At 51.3% G+C, this 17,326-nt stretch overlaps 1 protein-coding gene across 27 annotated transcripts in view; it reads left to right on the forward strand.

The window, feature by feature from the left end:
• CACNA1C (calcium voltage-gated channel subunit alpha1 C) overlaps positions 1–17,326 on the forward strand; it is a 654,724-nt gene that overhangs the window by 118,987 nt on the left and 518,411 nt on the right. For all 27 annotated transcript variants that reach the window (XM_037014885.2, XM_037014891.2, XM_037014892.2 and 24 more), the window contains exons 2-3: positions 8,127–8,448; positions 13,035–13,140. In XM_037014885.2, the coding sequence (XP_036870780.1) occupies positions 8,127–8,448; positions 13,035–13,140 (428 nt within the window). The remainder of the gene's footprint in view (positions 1–8,126; positions 8,449–13,034; positions 13,141–17,326) is intronic.

Genomic DNA, 17,326 nt, shown 5'->3' on the forward strand with positions numbered 1-17,326 from the left:
ACTCAACACCAAGAAAACCCACAAAAACCCAACAAACAACCTGATTAATTGTTTGTTTAGGTCCCAGGCAGAGGACCTGGATAGATATTTTTCAAAGAAGACATACAGATGGCAAACAGACACATGAAAAGGTGTTTAATATAACTAATTATCAGGAAAATGCAAAAGAAAACTACAATGAGTTATTACTTCACACCAGTCAGAATAACTAGTATCAAAAAGATAAGAAATAACAAGGCTTGGTGAGGATGTGGAGAAAAGGGAAGCCTGGTACACTAATGGTGGGAATAAATTGGTGCAGCCACTGTGGGAAGGAGTATGGAGGTTCCTCAAAAAAATAAAAGAACTACTATGTGATCTAGGAACGGCACTTCTGGGTATTTATCCAAAGAAAACAAAACCCCAAATTTGAAAATACATGCACCTCCATGTTCATTTGCAGCATTATTTACAATAACAACTGTAGAAGCAACCAAGTGTCCTTTGATAGATGTATGAATAAAGGAGATAAAGTACGTAGATACAATGGGACATTACTCAGCCATAAAAAAGAATGACATCTTGCCATTTGTGACAACGTGGGTGGACCTAGAGGGCATTATGCTGAGATAAGTGAGAAGAAAACAAAAACTGTATGATTTCACTTACATAAGAAATCTAAAATACAGAACAAACAAGACAAAGCAGAAGCAGACTCATAGATACAGAGTGTTTGCTATGGGAGAGAGGGTAGGGGAATGGGTGAAATGAGTGAAGAGGATTAAGAGGCACAAATGCCCAGTTACAAAATAATTAAGTCATGTGGATGAAAAGTACAATGTAAGGCAATAGTCAGTAATATTGTAGTTTGCATGTTGACAGATGAAACTAGACTTACCATGCTGAGCATTTCGTGATGTATATAAATGTCAAATCCCTATGATATACACTGGAAAGTAAATACAGCAGTGTATGTCAACTGTACTTCAGCACAAAGAAGAGTATCAGCCACTGAAAAATGACTTTTGGTTCCTATGCTGTTTGTAGGGTCTACAAATCTCTTATGCTTTGAATCCATGTCTTTTTTCTGAGGGTGGCTACTTCCTGATCAGAAGATCCACCTGCCCATCAGCATCTGAACCAATTCTTGATTGCTTCTCCTAGTTCCTTCAAGAATCAGAGTAAAGTGCTCTGCTAGTACTCATTCCTGTTTCTCACACCTTAGTCCTCATCCTGCTCTTTCCATTATGACTCCCCCTTAATATAGGCCTGTGCTGTCTGGTACAGTAGCCACCAGCCACATGTGACCATTTAATTAATTGAAATGCCATTTGTGACATTAATTGAAATTAAATAAAATTTAAACTGTAGCTCCCCAGTTGCATTACCTACATTTCACATGCTCAGTAGCCACAGTGACCGGCGGCTACCATATTGGCCATCGCAGAGTGATGGACAGTCAACGATGCCGATGCTCTGCTGGACAGTGAGGCTACGGACTGTGTGTCCCAAGGTACAGGCCTACAGCAATTTCAAAAGCACAGATACTTAATACAGAAATTCAAGGCTTGCAAAGTAGTCAGAAGGTTGGGAGAGTGGGCCTGAGGCTAGGCCTCCAGGAGTGGCTCCCAGACAGTGCTGCAGAACTGGCTGCCGCAAGGGTGGGGACTCTGGCCTGATGAGGAAACCCGGGAATCTGGAAATCACTGTGCCAGGACCCGGCCCCAGGACCCACCACCCCATCCATGTTCCAGGGTAGAATCGGAGAAAGGGTGAGCATGCGGGATCACCAGGAGGCGGGAATGCAGGTACCACTGTTCCCGTCGGCTTGGGCTTCTGAGAAGCTCCAGCCTCTATGCCTTTTCCCCAGTCATCACAGGGATGTGGGATGTATGTTTCTAAAAGCTCCATCTTCTGACCCTGTAGGGGTGGGATGGACACCCTCCCCACCTGACTTAGCTTCAGGTCAGTTCCTCAGTTGGCCAACTGGTCCCATGAGGAAGCCCAGCTGCAGAGGAGATCAGAAGGTGTTGTCAGCTCTACAGCCTCTGCAGGACAGGGAGGCTCAGCAGAAGGAGGCTGGCAGAGCTGTTGTTGGCTAGACCCCCAGGCCACCACAGCTGCTGCTTGGTGCTAAGCCACACCTGATCCTTCTCTGCCTGAGCACCCCTGGGCTTGAGATGGACAGGTCCTTGTGTTATCTTCTAAGACCAAGAGACAGCATCTTTCTGGGTGAGTCCCCAGCTGTCTTTTACCACACCAGATAGAGGAGATTCATGGCCTCCTTCTTTCTAGTCATTTGACCTCTAATAGCCAGAGAAGGTGTGGTTGGCTGGTACACTCTGAGAGAGAATGTAGGCCCCTTGTCACTATGGTGAGATGGCGGCAGGAGCTGAAGGGCGTCTGCAAACACGCTGGGTGACTCGCTGGCCCAGGAGAAAGCATTCCTCCGCACTGTAGAGATTGCTAACTGAGAGGACCGCCAGGCTTCTAGGGGGAAACCCACTGACAGTACTCCCCTTTCCAGGCAATGACTTGCTCTCTCTCAGTAAACCAGTCTGGGCTGCAGCAGTGTGTACAAGGCTGGTCATGAGCAGAGACCTTTGTGCATGGCCGAAGGTACCAGGACTAGGAGGGGGTTGTGCTGCAGCACTGGAACTTTATCCACACCAGAGGCTAATCGGGGACCCCTTTGTGGTGCAGGAGGTTTGGGCACCTCTACTCTAGAGTAGTTTGGAGGCAGGAAGATGGGGTACACACTGGCAGCCAGTGTCTGTGCTCTGCTTATTTAGACTGGGGATCAGGTTTGGGAGTTTTGGGAAGGAATCATTTAAGTCCAAATCTGAAGTGTGAGAAAGAATCACCAAGCAAGCAGATGGAATAACCTCCTAAGTGTATGCAAAGGTACTGTGGCAGGCAGGAACTGATCACTTCTGAATTGTGAAATGAGGCCTATATGTCAGGGGTGCACTGGACCAGGCCAAAAGAGGAGGGGTCAGAGATCGGAGCCAGAGCCCACAGGTGCAGGCTTCTTGAGTCACAGCCAAGCGTCTGGGTTTTGAAGAGATTTATCTAGAATGACAGTGCCTGATTCATGATCTATGTTTCTAAAAGGCCACTCTGGCTGCTGCATGGAGGTGGGATGGGGGATAAGCAAGGGAAGTGAGAGAAATGTCCAGGGGCTACTGCAGCAACTGGGCAAGAGCCAGAAGGTGGCACAGGAGGCAGAAATCACTGGTCACAGCCCCTTGCCTCAGAAATCCTTCCCAAGACATCCAGGAAGCAAGTGGAAGAGCCTGAATAAGCCCATTCTTCAGGGCATAGATGGGCTGACTCCAGCAGTGCTGCCACAGAGCACCTGGTGTCCACCTTCATCTTTACATGATGTCATCATCATCAGAGCAAAGAGATTGAGCATCTTCTGGGATATGGCCCTGGATCGGGTGCATGGGTGGAGGGATTACAGGAAGAAAATCAACCTTTGCATCATGGAATGCCTTCTGGGTCCCCAGTACCACACCTCCCTCATGGGGGAGCCAGGGAGGTGTAAGCTGCTGCCCCCTGACTCGACTCCTCAGTCGGACCTGCAAAGCAGAAGGATATGAGACTGACCAGGTCATGCTGGGGACCTGCCCTCATCCTTGTGCCCGGGAGCAGCAGGTCCTGTGTGCAGGAGGAGGGCCTGCTGCTGTCTTCAGAGAAGCTGGGCCATTTGACAAATGGGAGTCATTTTATTTTGTATGAGGAAGTGACAGCACTGTGGGCACCCACCTGTCTGTGTGTGGCCCGACATGCTGAGCTGCTGCTCTGGGGCTCGTTCAGGGATGAGAGTGTCAGTGGAATAGTCTTGTAAGGTGGGAGCCAGAGCAGACCTGGATGGTGGCATCTGTTCAGCTGGCAGCCGGGGGACAGGGCTTTGAGAAAGCATTATAATTTGAAATTGGTCTCTTTGCGTTGGGTGGTTATTGAGGCCAACGAAACCCATCAAGTACACAGTGCTGCTGCCCTTGCTTCATGGCACTTCTCGGGACTTAACAGCGAAGAGCCCAAGATAGTGGCTTTCCATTCCTGGGACCCTTGGGTGGCCGTGCACCCTTGGCATGGGGGACCTGGAGGTGCTCACAGAGCGTCGGGGCTGTGTGGGGAGCTGTCTGGGGGCGGGGGAAATTGCTTGGAGAAGGGGAGACCTGGAGTGTGGCGCTAGTGGCAGCCAGCCCCAGGGCACACCTGTCTCACCTGTGTGGCTGTTTCCTGCAGCACTGTCCTTCGTCGTGTCACGTGGCTGTAGCAACGCTCAGAGCTGCCAGGACCAAAATACTGCAGGCTGTTTTCTTGTCCTGTGGCTACGGAGAGGCTGACATTCCAGTTCTCCCCGTGGGCTTATTCGTCTGTGCTTTCTCCAGCTGGTGTGCTCCAGAGAGGGCCCTGTGCTCTGGGAACGTGAATAAGGTCACCGTGGCCCAGGGCAGCTCAGAAGGCAGCCTACCAAGACACGACCTTCCAGGCCCACTCTGGGCTCTGGAAACTGCGGGCAGCTTGCTCCTGGAGCCTTGGTCTCAGTGCCCCGGAGTGCACAGGACACCCCCATACCCAGCCTTTCCGAGGTGACGAATGTGTTCTTAGGCTGGTGCTTCCTGCCTTCTTCCCAAGTCTTGTCCAGGAACTCTGGGATCACTTGGTGTGGGGACCAGGCGAGCGGTATGACAGAGGGAGACCAAGCCGATGCTTGGAGTGAATACGGAGATGAGGGTTTGAGGACAGTAGTCCTGGGGAAGGGAGAGAAGCTGAGGGCCTGCTGTGAGAAGAGGATTGGGGTGTGGAGCGGCTGGCAGTGGTGGAGACAACACTGCCTTTGTGTAGGTGAGAGAAGAGAGAAGTGATTCCAGGAGCTACAACTGGGTGTGAAGTGTGGTCAGTGCTAAACGGGGCATCAGTCGCACATCCTGGTCTGAATGGCAGAGCATTCCTGTGCTCCTGGGCGATGCGCCACTTCCCACTGTCAGACACGCCAGAGGCACCTGGAAGTTTGCTAAAGGGGTGCTCGGGCAGCGCTGCCATCCCATGAAGATTGTATCAAACACAAAGATGTTCTTTGGGTCAAAAGTGCAGCGCCTTCAACATCAAAGCTCATAATAAACCACAGGGAGGTGTGTGCTTTCCCTGTGGCCACGTATGTGCACACACACGTGTGTCTGCATGTGGTGTGTGTGTGGGAGAGCCGAGGAGGGGGAGGACAGTCTAGCAGCTAACTGTGAGCCCTGTGCTTGCTGCCGAAATCTTCCATTGTCTCACTTTGTGACCTTTAATGAGTCAATCGCTCCTTTGTTTTCTTGTGTGTTAAGTGGAGACACTCATGCTGGCTGGTATTAAAGCAGTCTTCATGCTTCAGGCACCTTTATTAAATTCAAATACCTTCTTCTAAGTTTTCCTCTGGAGTCTTATAAGAAAGGTGAAGGGCCCAGCTTTGCTGGAGTCTTCCTTGCTTCCTGCTTAGGACCTGCACAGTGAGTGCTGGGGGGACAGTGCCAGGCTGATGGGAGTCAGGGCTCCTCATGGGAGGTGCTGGGTGCCTGTGGTCCTGATATTCTGGTAAGAATACTTTGCTGCTGGAGTGTGGCAGGTGCGTGGAGCAGCCGGGGCAGAGGAAAGGAGGAGTGTGGAGGGAATATATGGCAAGACATACGTGTCACGCTGAGAACGTCGCTCCAAACTGAGTATAGCGAAGAGGCAGCTTTCCAGGCCCTGGGGAGAGGGGCTGGGGCCCTGATGCCATAGGGACCAGATGGCAGTTGTGGAGGAGGCAGCTGTCAGGGGACAGGAAGGCAGTAGCCCAGCTGGTACTAAAGGCCTGATGCGCTCCTCTTGGTATCACACAGGGGTGGCAAGTACGTGGCATCTGTGAATCTGTGATACCATTCCTTATCCTCTGTGTTCAGGGCAGACATTCACTCATCTACCATGATATACTCTCCTGGTGCACTCAGAAGTCTCAGAATCCTTTGGGTACAGCATTTTGGACAGTTATGTCAATCAGTTGGCATAAGATTGGAAACTTACTATCTGTCCTTAGCGTGCTGATGGAAAGGACATCAGCTTTGGAATCCAGCAGAAATGACAGCACAGATAGGTATGAGCTTTATAGCACAAACAAGCATGTTAATCAGGTCCTTATTGCTTGCAAGGGACAGAAACCCAATTCAGATTAGCTTAAACTAAGTCACTTATGTCATATAACCAAAAAACTCAAGGCAGGGTCAGCATCAGGCATGACTGGATACAGGAGCCCAATGAGGTTGTTAAAGTCTGTTTCTAAGACAGAGTTCTTCCAGGTTCTGTCTGGCTAGGCTGGACCATGTGCCCATCGCTGAACTGGTCCCCACAGGGGACATGCTGGTGGTGGGGTTGATAGGATCTAGACAGCAGGTAACTCTGGGAGCAAAAGTTATGTTGAAGGTCAAATATAGAAGGATCAGCCCAAGATAAGACATGGGGAGAGGTTGCTGGAAGGGGGGCCAAGTGTTGGTCTGAACACTCATGAGTTGCAATGAGGAGAGGGCCGGGGTTCCACAAGGCAGTTTGTTCCGGGCCCAGTAGCTTCCCAGGAAGAATCTTGTGTACACTGAGCATAGAAGAGGGTCACCGTGGGGACTTGGAAGGGATGTGTGTACATGGGTCTGGCTGTTCCAGCCAATCTCCCAGGCAGGGACTGACGTGGCCTCCAGATGCCAGGCCTACTGCCTATGGGGTCATCCTGTTCTCCGTGGCTTCCCTTCCTGCTGTATCTGGCTGGTTGACAAGTCTCAAGTTCGTGCATCTGGTCTGGGTGTTCAGGTTGGGCCCAAGCTGAGCTGATCGCTTGGTGCACCTTGTAGGATTCTAGGGTGCAGCATCCAGGGAACCAGACTGATAGTGCCCACCAGGGATGGCGGTATCTTAGCTACAGTTTTGAAGGTGTTGATTGCCCTTAGACTGGAGTGGTGCAGACACCTGTACCCTGGATTTCAGGTGCCTGCACAGATTCCCTTCCCTCTGTCCCCTCCCTGCCACACACAGCTCCCCTTCCCAGATGTCAAATGCTATATAAGAATCATCCCAAACAAAGTGGCTTATGGTTACAAATACCTTTCTATGGACAGGAACTCAGGAAGGGTTTGGCCGGGAGGTTCTGGCTAGAGGTCTCTCAGGAGGTTGCAGTCGGGTGGTGCCTGGAGCAGTGGGGGGCTGGGCCCCTTTCTGCACGTGGGCTCTCCATGTTGGCTAGTGGGGTTTCCTCACAGCATGGCAGCCTCTGGGCTTGGGCTGCATTTTCTTTGACCTGGCCTTGGAAGTCATACACTGTCACTTCTGTGGTACTTTGTCCAAACAGCCACCAAAGAACAACCCCATTTTGAAGGAGGGGCATAGGTCCTATCACTTAGTAGGAGGGGTGTCAAAGGATTTGCTGATACACTTTAAACCATCACAGCCCCCTGCACCCTCCTATCCAATCAGTACTCATTGCCCAGATGAGTTTGAAGTGCCTCAATGTGACCTTACTTTGGCCCAATTCCTTAATATTATTATATCTATTTTTAGTTTTGGAACTCAGGTGCAGAGATTTGAGTGAATTATACTCTTCAGTTCATTGTACATTTGTCATCATTGATTCATGCGATGGCTGTCATTCATTCATTCATTCATTCTTCCTTTCTATCCCCATATCCTACTTCTGTTTTCCTCTTCACCTTCCTTTAACAACCATTCTATTCCATTTAATGAGTATCCTTTTATTTCTATGTGTTCTCCTAAGTATGTATGTAATTGACATACACTGCACTGCCTGTGTGTCCTCGTCTGCATCCTCCTTCCCTCTGAGTCATACATGCTGTAATGCATGCATCTCATGCCTCTTCTGTCTGAAATGAGGCAATGAGACCAGGGAGGGTAAGTGGCATGTCCAAAGTCACACAGCTGACCTAGGCTGAACTAGCACTGGCTCAGAATTCTGATTTTCTCAGCATCATACACCAGTGTTTCCATGTGCCACATCACAGGCTCCTGCAGGTTTGAAATAAGAATTTTTAAAACTGAGTCCGAGATCCAGAAATATCACACACTCTCCTGTTTCCTCCCTAGTAACTGCTGCTCCCTGTCCTCCCCTCCTGCAGGTTCCAACTATGGGAGCCCGCGCCCAGCTCACGCCAACATGAATGCCAACGCAGCTGCGGGGCTCGCACCTGAGCACATCCCCACGCCGGGGGCGGCTCTGTCCTGGCAGGCAGCCATTGATGCAGCCCGGCAGGCCAAGCTGATGGGCAGCGCTGGCAATGCGACCATCTCCACAGTTAGCTCCACGCAGCGGAAACGGCAGCAGTATGGGAAGCCCAAGAAGCAGGGCAGCACCCCCGCCACGCGCCCGCCCCGCGCCCTGCTCTGCCTGACCCTGCGGAACCCCCTCCGGCGGGCGTGCATCAGCATCGTGGAGTGGAAGTATCCTTTGTGTTCTGGGCTGGGCAGGGTGCCTCAGGGCCATGGGCTGCACTGGCCAATCTGGAGCTACAAAGTGATTCTCAGACCTACTGCATCTGCACCGCCAGGTGCTGTTCGAACGCAGAGTTCCAGGCCCTACCTGAGACTCCAGGAGTCAGAATCTCTGGGGCTGGGGCCCAGGAATCTGCCTGAGTAACAGGCTCCCCACGTGTCTGTGTGTACATATGTGTACATGCATACAAAATATAATATACGTAATTATATGACCATATAACTATTGTCATACAATTATATAAGTCATATGATTATAATTTAGATAATTATCATATGATTATAAGATATATATATTAAGCAGCATTCAAGAATAGGAGCCTTGGAGGTTATGAAGTATTTCACCCAGCTGAGCTTTCACAGGGTTCGTGAATGTGCTGGGCTGATGGGGCGACATGCTGCTCCTCCATCGCCTTCTGCTCCTCCCGCAGCGTGGCCCTGGCATGGCTCTGTGGCCTCCCCTATCTCCAGGGAGAAGGAGCACAGGAGATGTCAGAAGGCTGTGCTCAGTGACCCTGGCTCTTGGTATGAGGCCTCAAAGCAGTGGCTCTCAACCTTGGCTGCACAGAGTGTCACTTGGGAAGCTATAACAAACTGCAGGTGCCTGAGCTCCATCCAGGCGTATCTTAAAACTTGCCAGGTGATTCTAATGTTCAGCCAAAGTGGAGAACACTGGTCTGGAGTTTTAAACACAGGTCCACTTTGTACGTATAGAACCCAGTGAGTGGGTTCTTCAGAGAACCCGGCTTTGAAGGGCCAGGTTCTCCTGGTGGCTTTACAGGCTCCTTACCAACACAGAAGTCGTGGGGTTGTGGAGATGGAAAAGACCTTAAAGATTAGTAGGGCTGCCCCTGACTTCCCCAGTGATGATGACACTGAGCTCCGTAAGGTCACGTGTTCAGTGAGATACAGAACTGGAGCCCGGGTACTCAGCGTTGGGTGTGTTTATCAGAATAGCTCATCCGGGCAGGGGCAACCTTGTCCCCGGGCTTCAGGATGGGAGTGTTAGGTCTCACTCATGAATTTCTCTGGTAAGGTTTAAAAGTCTTGGGTGGTGGTTGAAAGGTAGAAGAAGATGACTTGGGAGAGAAGGATGTTTCTGTTTAGCAAGAAATGTCAGTTCTGAACTGTTGGAACCACTCAGTGCCCAGCGGCTCCAGCTGCAGAGCAGGCCCGTGTATCCTGAGATGCCAGACATGGCTCTAGTTCCCGGGTAACCACTTCCCTGAGAGAGTGGCTCCCTGTTGGGGGCAGCACAGGCCACTGCATGATTTTCCAGTCAGGGCCCTGGAGTGGCAGTGCTGGGGACCATGGAGGCCGGGCTCCCCCAGAGAGCAGGCGGTGGGGCCTGGAGGCCCCGAAGAACTTGCCCAGATCCTATGACTGGAAACTGACAGAGCAGGGTGTTAGATCCAGGTTCCTTGAATCTCAGCCCCATGCACATGCCACACTCCCTAGGCCCAGAGTCCAGAAGAAAGATGCTAGAGTGGATGTTCAGGGAATGTCCCCCAGGCCACCTGGAACACAGTGGGCCAGGGGTCTGGGCCTGCGCAGCCCCCACTGTGGCCCTGCACCTGTGTGCCGAGTGGTCATGGGTCACCCGAGCCCCCAGGGGTGCAGTTTTTCACCTCTGACAGAGTCACCACAGTCCTCTCCTAGGACCGCGCAGTCTGGAGGTGTGGAAGCCTACTGGGGATGCTTCAGGGAGCATGGCCTCACTTGGAGTCTGCTCTTTCCCCTCCTGGGATGGGTGGGTCTCTGGCGAGGAGAATGGAGTGCAGACGAGAGCCGGGGAGGAAGGGGAGAGGGGAGAGGTGAAAGTATTGCACAGGAGGCAGAGAGTGGGGGTCCCTGAAGGACCATGGACATGAGTCATGCCGAGTAGGCTGCAGCCAGGGATGCGTGAAAAGGCCCTTGATGGAGTCGGCAGCATTGTTAACAAGGCTGGTGCTCAGGGTGCCCACTGTGGGCCTCAGCCAGCTCAGTGTCCCCCCAGCTGGCAGTGGGGTGCTGCAGCCACCCCTCCTGGGAGGTGCCCACCCCCTGCAGGAGAGGAGGTGGGCCCAACCACAGCAGCCCTGGTCAGGTGGTGCCCCCAGATTGCCTGGGAAGGGCAGCTAGCCAGGGAAGGGGATGGGCTGGGTGCACGCCAGTCTGTGCTCCTTGGAGGAGTGGAGTTCAATGTTGTCATTCTGTAGAGCAGGCAGTATGAAAGAGGCTGTGGCCACTACAGGGTGACAGTATCTTCCGGGGCACAGCTGGGTTCTCCTCCATGTTGCAGTTGATGGCTTTTCTTATTGGCCTGCTTGGTTCTCTACACATCATCTTCACCAGCAGTGACTGGCACTTTGCACAAGACAATGGACAGGCAGCCAGAGCAGAGGGATGAGGTGGAACTGATAGTGTGAGAAACGCCTCGAGCATAGCATCACCGACTCTTGGGGGGCAGCGGGCTGCTTTTGAGGACCAGAGGTGTGAGGTTGGGCTTAGTTGACTTGATGCTCCTTCCTGCCCTGGTGGGGGCGGCCCTGGGGACCAGTTGATGGGAGTAAGCCACCCAATCTCTGGGCTCAGTGTCACTTTTCTAGGCAGTGGGGAAAGGACTCTGGGGGAAGAGGTGGTGCACAGGAGGTGGCCAAGAATGAGCTCCCTGACCACGAGCGAGGGTGGCCAAGACTCCAGCACAGTGATCCTCACAGACTCGGACTCTGAGCCAGATGCCCTGAGTGTGAATCCCGTCTGACTGTGAGAAATGTGACCTTGGGTAAATTGGCATTTACCCTTTGTTAGACCTCTCTGTACCCCAGTTTCCTCATTTAGAAGTGGGGTTGATAGCTGGCCTTTCCACTCAGGGTGCCCATGCAGGGCCGTCAGGATGGTGGCATAGATAAGCTCTCAATAAATGTCAGCTGTGGTCCTTCCTGTCGCCATGATGGCTGTGGAGTGTCATCGGCATCGCCATAGCCACCCTGACCATCCCTGGCTCTTCGGCCAGCCCGAGGGCAGCATGGCATCTGGGAAGAGGAGCCCGGTACTTTGGCTGTGGTCCCGGCTCCACTGTTTGCCAGCCTGGGCTCTGGGAGAGGCGGTCCTCTTTTCTCTGTCCAGTTGGGAGTTGGACAGGTCTGCTGCCTGCTGTCTTCTTGACAGCAGGGCACACACAGGAAATGACAACCTTCAGGAGGTGTGCTGGGTGACCCGACCCACGGCCATGCCTGTGGCTGAGGGTGATCAACTGCCAGCATGCTGGCTGCGGAGCCCCAGATTCCCTCCAGGTGCAGAGCTGCCCTGTGAACATAGGTCAGAGTCCATCTGTGGCAGGGGAGTGAACACTGGACTCTGCAGTCAGGGCATCTGGGTCCTAGTCCTGGCTGGTCAGTACCTGCTGGGGGTTCCTCAGGGGCTTGGACCAGTTGGTCTCTAAGGTCTCTTCCTGCTTCAACATTTGTTAATTTTGTTGAGTACAGGTTTCGCTGGAAAATGAGGTTGGTCCCCTCTTCCAGGAGTTTCCACCCTCCTCCTGTTGGGCCCCCTTCGCCAGCCTGGGGACTTGCTGAGGTTGGGAGGCAGGGCTGGAAAGGCATAAACTGGGCCCTGTCTCTGAAGCTCCCCCCTTCCAGCCTTCAGTTGTGGTGCAAACAGAAGAGGTCTCATCACATCATCTCATGTTTCTCTTGAGAATGTGTTCTGCCTGATGTTTTGATAAAGAAATGGGCAGAGGACCCTCCCGGAGTGCCCTACTGCCGGTGAGCAAGCCTTGGCCTCCCCTCCAGGCCACTGCCCATGCCAGCAGAGAAGCCAAGGGCCTGGGACATTGGCCTGTCACCAGAGGCGGGGCCTCCTCAGGCGGAAGAGGTTTTCAGTGTTGTACATAGAGCTGGTCTTCCAGGGAAGGTGGCTGCCCTACCCTAAAGGGACAGGGCACCCACTGCCTCTGTCCTCTGGGGGCCAGAGGCCCTGGTTCACATTCTCCAGAAGCTATTGGAGAATAAAGGAGAAAGAAAAAAGATCTCTTAACTTCAAAGTAAAAGATCAAAAGTAAAGTCTCCAAATTTCCATGCAAAATCTTGAAGGCCAGTCTCTGTCTAGATTCCCCTAGGTTCTGCCTCTCCCAAGCCCTTCTTGTCTACATGCAGCTTGTGAGGCTGGAGGAAAGGGGGACAGAGGGGCACAGCGTCCTGACGGGAGCAGGCCCTGCTCTTCATGAGCAACCTGAGCACATGAGGGAATGAAGTCCAATGCAATCTAAATAAATAAAAGAAGGGGAAAAAAAGTTTTTAGAAATCTGTGTTTACTCTGGCACGCGACTGGCCTCCACTGCTTTTGACATATTAGGAAAAATTTTGGCGGGGACCCATTAGAAGCACTTAAAAAGGCATATGTTTCTTTTCAGAATACAAGGGGCTTGGAATGTATTATTTAAACAAAATTTGTATGAATCTTTGATTCATTTTTAAGTATAAATATATATGTGTATGTATGTTTGTTTCACTTGTACTTTTTGCTGCATTAACTTCCTTAACTCCCTTCCTCAGACCATTTGAAATAATTATTTTACTGACTATTTTTGCCAATTGTGTGGCCTTAGCGATCTATATTCCCTTCCCAGAAGATGACTCCAACGCTACTAATTCCAACCTGGTAAGTCCTTCGTCCCAGGTCCCTGATCTTTGCTTGGTGGAAGACTGAGCTCGGACAGCAGGACTCACATTAGAATGTGGAGAGACATGAGATGTGTGTCTGACATGCATGGAAGTGCTGCTGAGCTTGGATCTGGAGTGCTATTTTGCTCTTTATTCAAATCAACACCTGTCTTATCACAGCCTGTTTTCAGAAAGAATATTCCAATTAGGTATGTGTATATGTGTGTGTAGCAGTCCTGGGCCTGCTACAAAATGTGCTGCCTAAGTTGCAAGTGCAGGTGTTTGCAGGAGCAAGCTTTTATTCTTGGATCATTTGTTGTATTTATTTTAAGTGCCTTTGTTCCATTGGTGGAGTTTACTCAGGTGATGATAGTATTGCTGCGCAATAAATAATTTCTAGGAAGCTTTTAGGAAAGTTTGCTTTTGTAGCCAAGGAGTATTATTTAGTTAAAAAGGTTTTATTTTCTTGGGAAAGGTGGCTTTCCATTTGGATTGTTGGGAGGCCCGTGCTGGCAATTTGGGGTTAGAATCTGTTCATGGAAAAAGTGCGGAGTGTGTTTACTTTTGGCTCAGCGTGAAGTCATTACAAAGGCCTTTCTTCCGTCTGGGCATGGGAGGAAAAGAGCTCTGGAATGCAGCTGGCAAAATTGGGGCACTCTGGGATGCATCTGCTGGAGCGCATAGGAAAATCCTGCCTCTCTTCCTCCCCTGCAAAGTTACCTAACTTTTCGTGTGATTCCAGAAAAGCGCATCTTTCCCATCATCAGCACCTTCCAGTAATTAGCGGGACTGGACTGTCTGATGGGATGGTTTATATAGGGAGCAGGGGGGTTTCAAGAGTCTCCTTTCTATTGCTGCTGGCTGCTGCCAATACCATGGGTGTAATTCGTTTGCTTTTTCACCTTTGACACTTTCTTTGGCCCCTTCAGCCAATAAATAATGCACATCTCTGCCATTCCCCATTTTTTACAATGAGCCCCAGCCCCATATTGGGTATGGTGTTTGTTGTGAGCCAACTTTTGCATGTTACAGCTCGGCCTGGGCTGCGTACTGGGGATGGGTTCTAGAGCTGGCCAGCAAATGCTGAGTGAGGACATGGCAAGAGATGACAGGCCCTGCACTAGCTGCAGCCTTCTGAGCATGACCTTGTCTCTTAACAGGCAAGAACTCTTCACGGTGTAAAAACGAGTGCAAGCAAGGTCTCTCCTAGATGCCCTGGAAATGCAGGGGCATTGTCCATCACATATACTTCACTGTGTGTCCACCTCCCTCCCCCAGCATGGGTCCCCACAGTCCCTGCAGCTTAATTTAACATTTAATCTGAAACTTTAAGGAAAAAAATTTGTGTCTTGTTCTGAAGTCAGTGAAGAAGGTATTTGCAAATAGTGAAAAGCCTTACAGGGGTCAGGATGTCAGGGAGGAGGGACTGATTCATTTTGCTATTGGGGAGGGAATCAGGAGAGGCCAAACAAAGGGGGACATATTTGAACTGTTTCTCCCAAATAAGAGGTGATTGCAAGCCCAAACAGGCATTTCAGGCTGAGATAACAGGTGCAAAGGCCCTGTGGTTGTGCTCTTTTATGACCAGAGGACAGGGTGCTGGTTTTGAGTGAAGAAGAGACATGTGCTGGGTGTCTCATGGCCCATGCTGACAGCTGAACAGTAAGAGATCCTGAGGATTTTCAGGTCAGGAGACTCCTGAGTCCAGAGGCATGTTCTGGAGAGGGTGCTTTTCCAGCATGTGGAAGATTGCTCAGATGGAGGCCTCACTGTTTGCAAAGAGAAAAGAAATGGAATCCAGATAATGGCAACAGGGGTAGAGAAGATGGTGGGTTTAGGAGGGCAGCTTGCCTGGACTCTTTTGGCTGGGTTTAGTGGGTGAAGGAGAAAGCTACCCCCAGGATGGTGATGTGCATGAGGCAGGAGCAGCTGCAGGAGGAAGGTCACATTTATGGGGAAGGGAATGAGGGCCACTGTAGGCTGTTAAGTGGGAGCCTGGAATGGGCAGGTGGAGATGCCACCAGGCAGCCTTCTGAGAGCTCTGTGGTTTGTCTTACATGACCCTCACAGCTGCCTCCCGGGAGGATCTGTTGGCACTGCTGTTCCCATTTAACAGATGAAGACACTAAGGCCCAGGAAGTTCAGACAAATGCCTTTGGGCCTACAAAGGAAGCTAAGTGTGGTGTGTTGCCATTAAAAGCCCCCAAATCTGGGTTCTGCGCAGTGGAGCATGCCAAGGGGAGGGAGGAGGTCAGAGTGACTCGCATGATGTCAGGTGGGCAGGGCCACAGGCAGGGAGAGGCTGGCGCTCACGCAGGGACTTCCCTGTTGGTTTCCAGGGCAGCTGTGTGATGAGAGGGAGGACGGGCTGTGCCTGGGCGTGTTGTGTGCGGCATCTTCAGGTTGCTCGGCCCACAGAGCTGGCACTGCATGGTCCCCATCCACCTCCTCTTCCCCAGGGCCCTGGAGGGGGCACTGCCTCCATCCCACCGGCCTGGGAAACTGAGGCTTGAGAGACGGAGGAACTCCAGATTCAGATACAGACTTACAAAGCTGTCAAGCAAAGGTTTGATTCCAGACCTGCCCTACTCAGATTGTGCCCTACCCAAGGGGCCAGGAGCCCCCACACCTGACTGGTCATCAGCCCCTATTCCCAGGCATTCATAGTGCTTTCCTGTTTCTTCAAGTAAAGAATTTCTAACTTTGAGTCCTGCTCTGAGAAAGAGCAAAGGAGAGATGAAGACGCAATGGCTCTTATACTTTGGTGGCATGAGAATTACACAAAGAGTTGGTGAAAATGCAGATCCCAAGGCCCTGCCCAGAGAGTGCCCTCCTGTGTGTCTGGAGTGGGCCTGGCAGTGTGTCTTCACAGGCCCCCAGGGGGCTCTGATGCAGGGGACTGCGGCCTGCCTGTGAGCATGTTCACCCTCATGGAGCCACCCGCCGTCTGCACACTCCCACCTGCTGGGTCTGCCCACGGCTTTCTCTAGGGTCCCACGGAAAGGTGAGACGTGTGGACTGCCCAGAGGGTCCCCACTCCTCTGGGTTTGAGAATCATCTGTTCAGCAAAGCACACTTCCACTGTAGCAAAATCAGACGTCCCCCCACACCTGCTGGCAGCCGCCTCCGCACTCGCTTCTGTCGGCGTGTCCCACAGGCTTGTTGCCCTCTGGCCATCCCCTCTGCTCTTGCCTTTCTCCCACCTAATAATAGCATCCCCATTTATTTTTCTAGAACTTTGCTTTCTTCTCTTTCCAAGAGATGAAAAGTATTCCACTACAGAATTTTTTTTTAGGTCTTTCTCTCATTATTTAAATTAATCCTGCTTGTTTTATGCTCCATCTAACGTATACTTTTGCACCCAGATCCATCATCTTTGTTCTCTTTTCCTCATGCTAGTGAGGCATAATGCAACCTGAACTGGCCCGTGACAGGACATTTCTTTCTTTATTATTCACAGTCTTGTTATTGGCAGTGCCACCTGTGATGCAGTACATCATTTATAACATAGCAACTGTAAACCCGCTCTGCCGATAGCCGCTACCCAGGAGGTGAATTGTATGATGCCTGCTGAACAGCCTCTCTGAGCAGAGCAGACTCATTGTGTGTGGAAAACTCCCAGGTCTCTGCAGACCCCAAAGGCCACAAAGACTTGGCTTGAGTTGAAATATTAAGAGAATATATTTGGCATTTGACCTTGTGCAAAGAACTGTGTTGTGTACTTCCTGAAGCAAGAGCCAGACTTTAAGCAGAGGTGGAGGGCGGAAGAGAAGAGGCTGCAAAAGGAGTCGTTGGGGCCGGGCTTTACTTCCCCATTAGGGGATGGGGAGAGCTCAAGGGGAATGGGCTCGTCAGACAGGCTGCACCTGCACTAGGAAGACAGTTGAGATGTGAGATTTTTCCATTCATTGCTGTGAATTTGGGACACTAACGAGAGTGGCATCATAGGCTGGTGTGAGGATTATGGGCATAAATAAAACTCTGAGAACAATGCATGGCACAGGCAGACATGTGTTGTGCCTTAGAACTCAAAACCAGCAGCTGAACATCATCCCCTCCATCTGGTTCCAGGGGTAAGTCAGAATCAATGGCCCTTCAGACTAGCTTTTGCCTCAGAAGGGTGGTAGAGGAGACCAAGAAGCTCTTGTTTCTGGCAACTCTAATCTGGCAAGATTGGCACCCAT

This window comes from Manis javanica, chromosome 15, assembly GCF_040802235.1.
Source record: "Manis javanica isolate MJ-LG chromosome 15, MJ_LKY, whole genome shotgun sequence".
Classification (NCBI taxonomy): domain Eukaryota; kingdom Metazoa; phylum Chordata; class Mammalia; order Pholidota; family Manidae; genus Manis; species Manis javanica.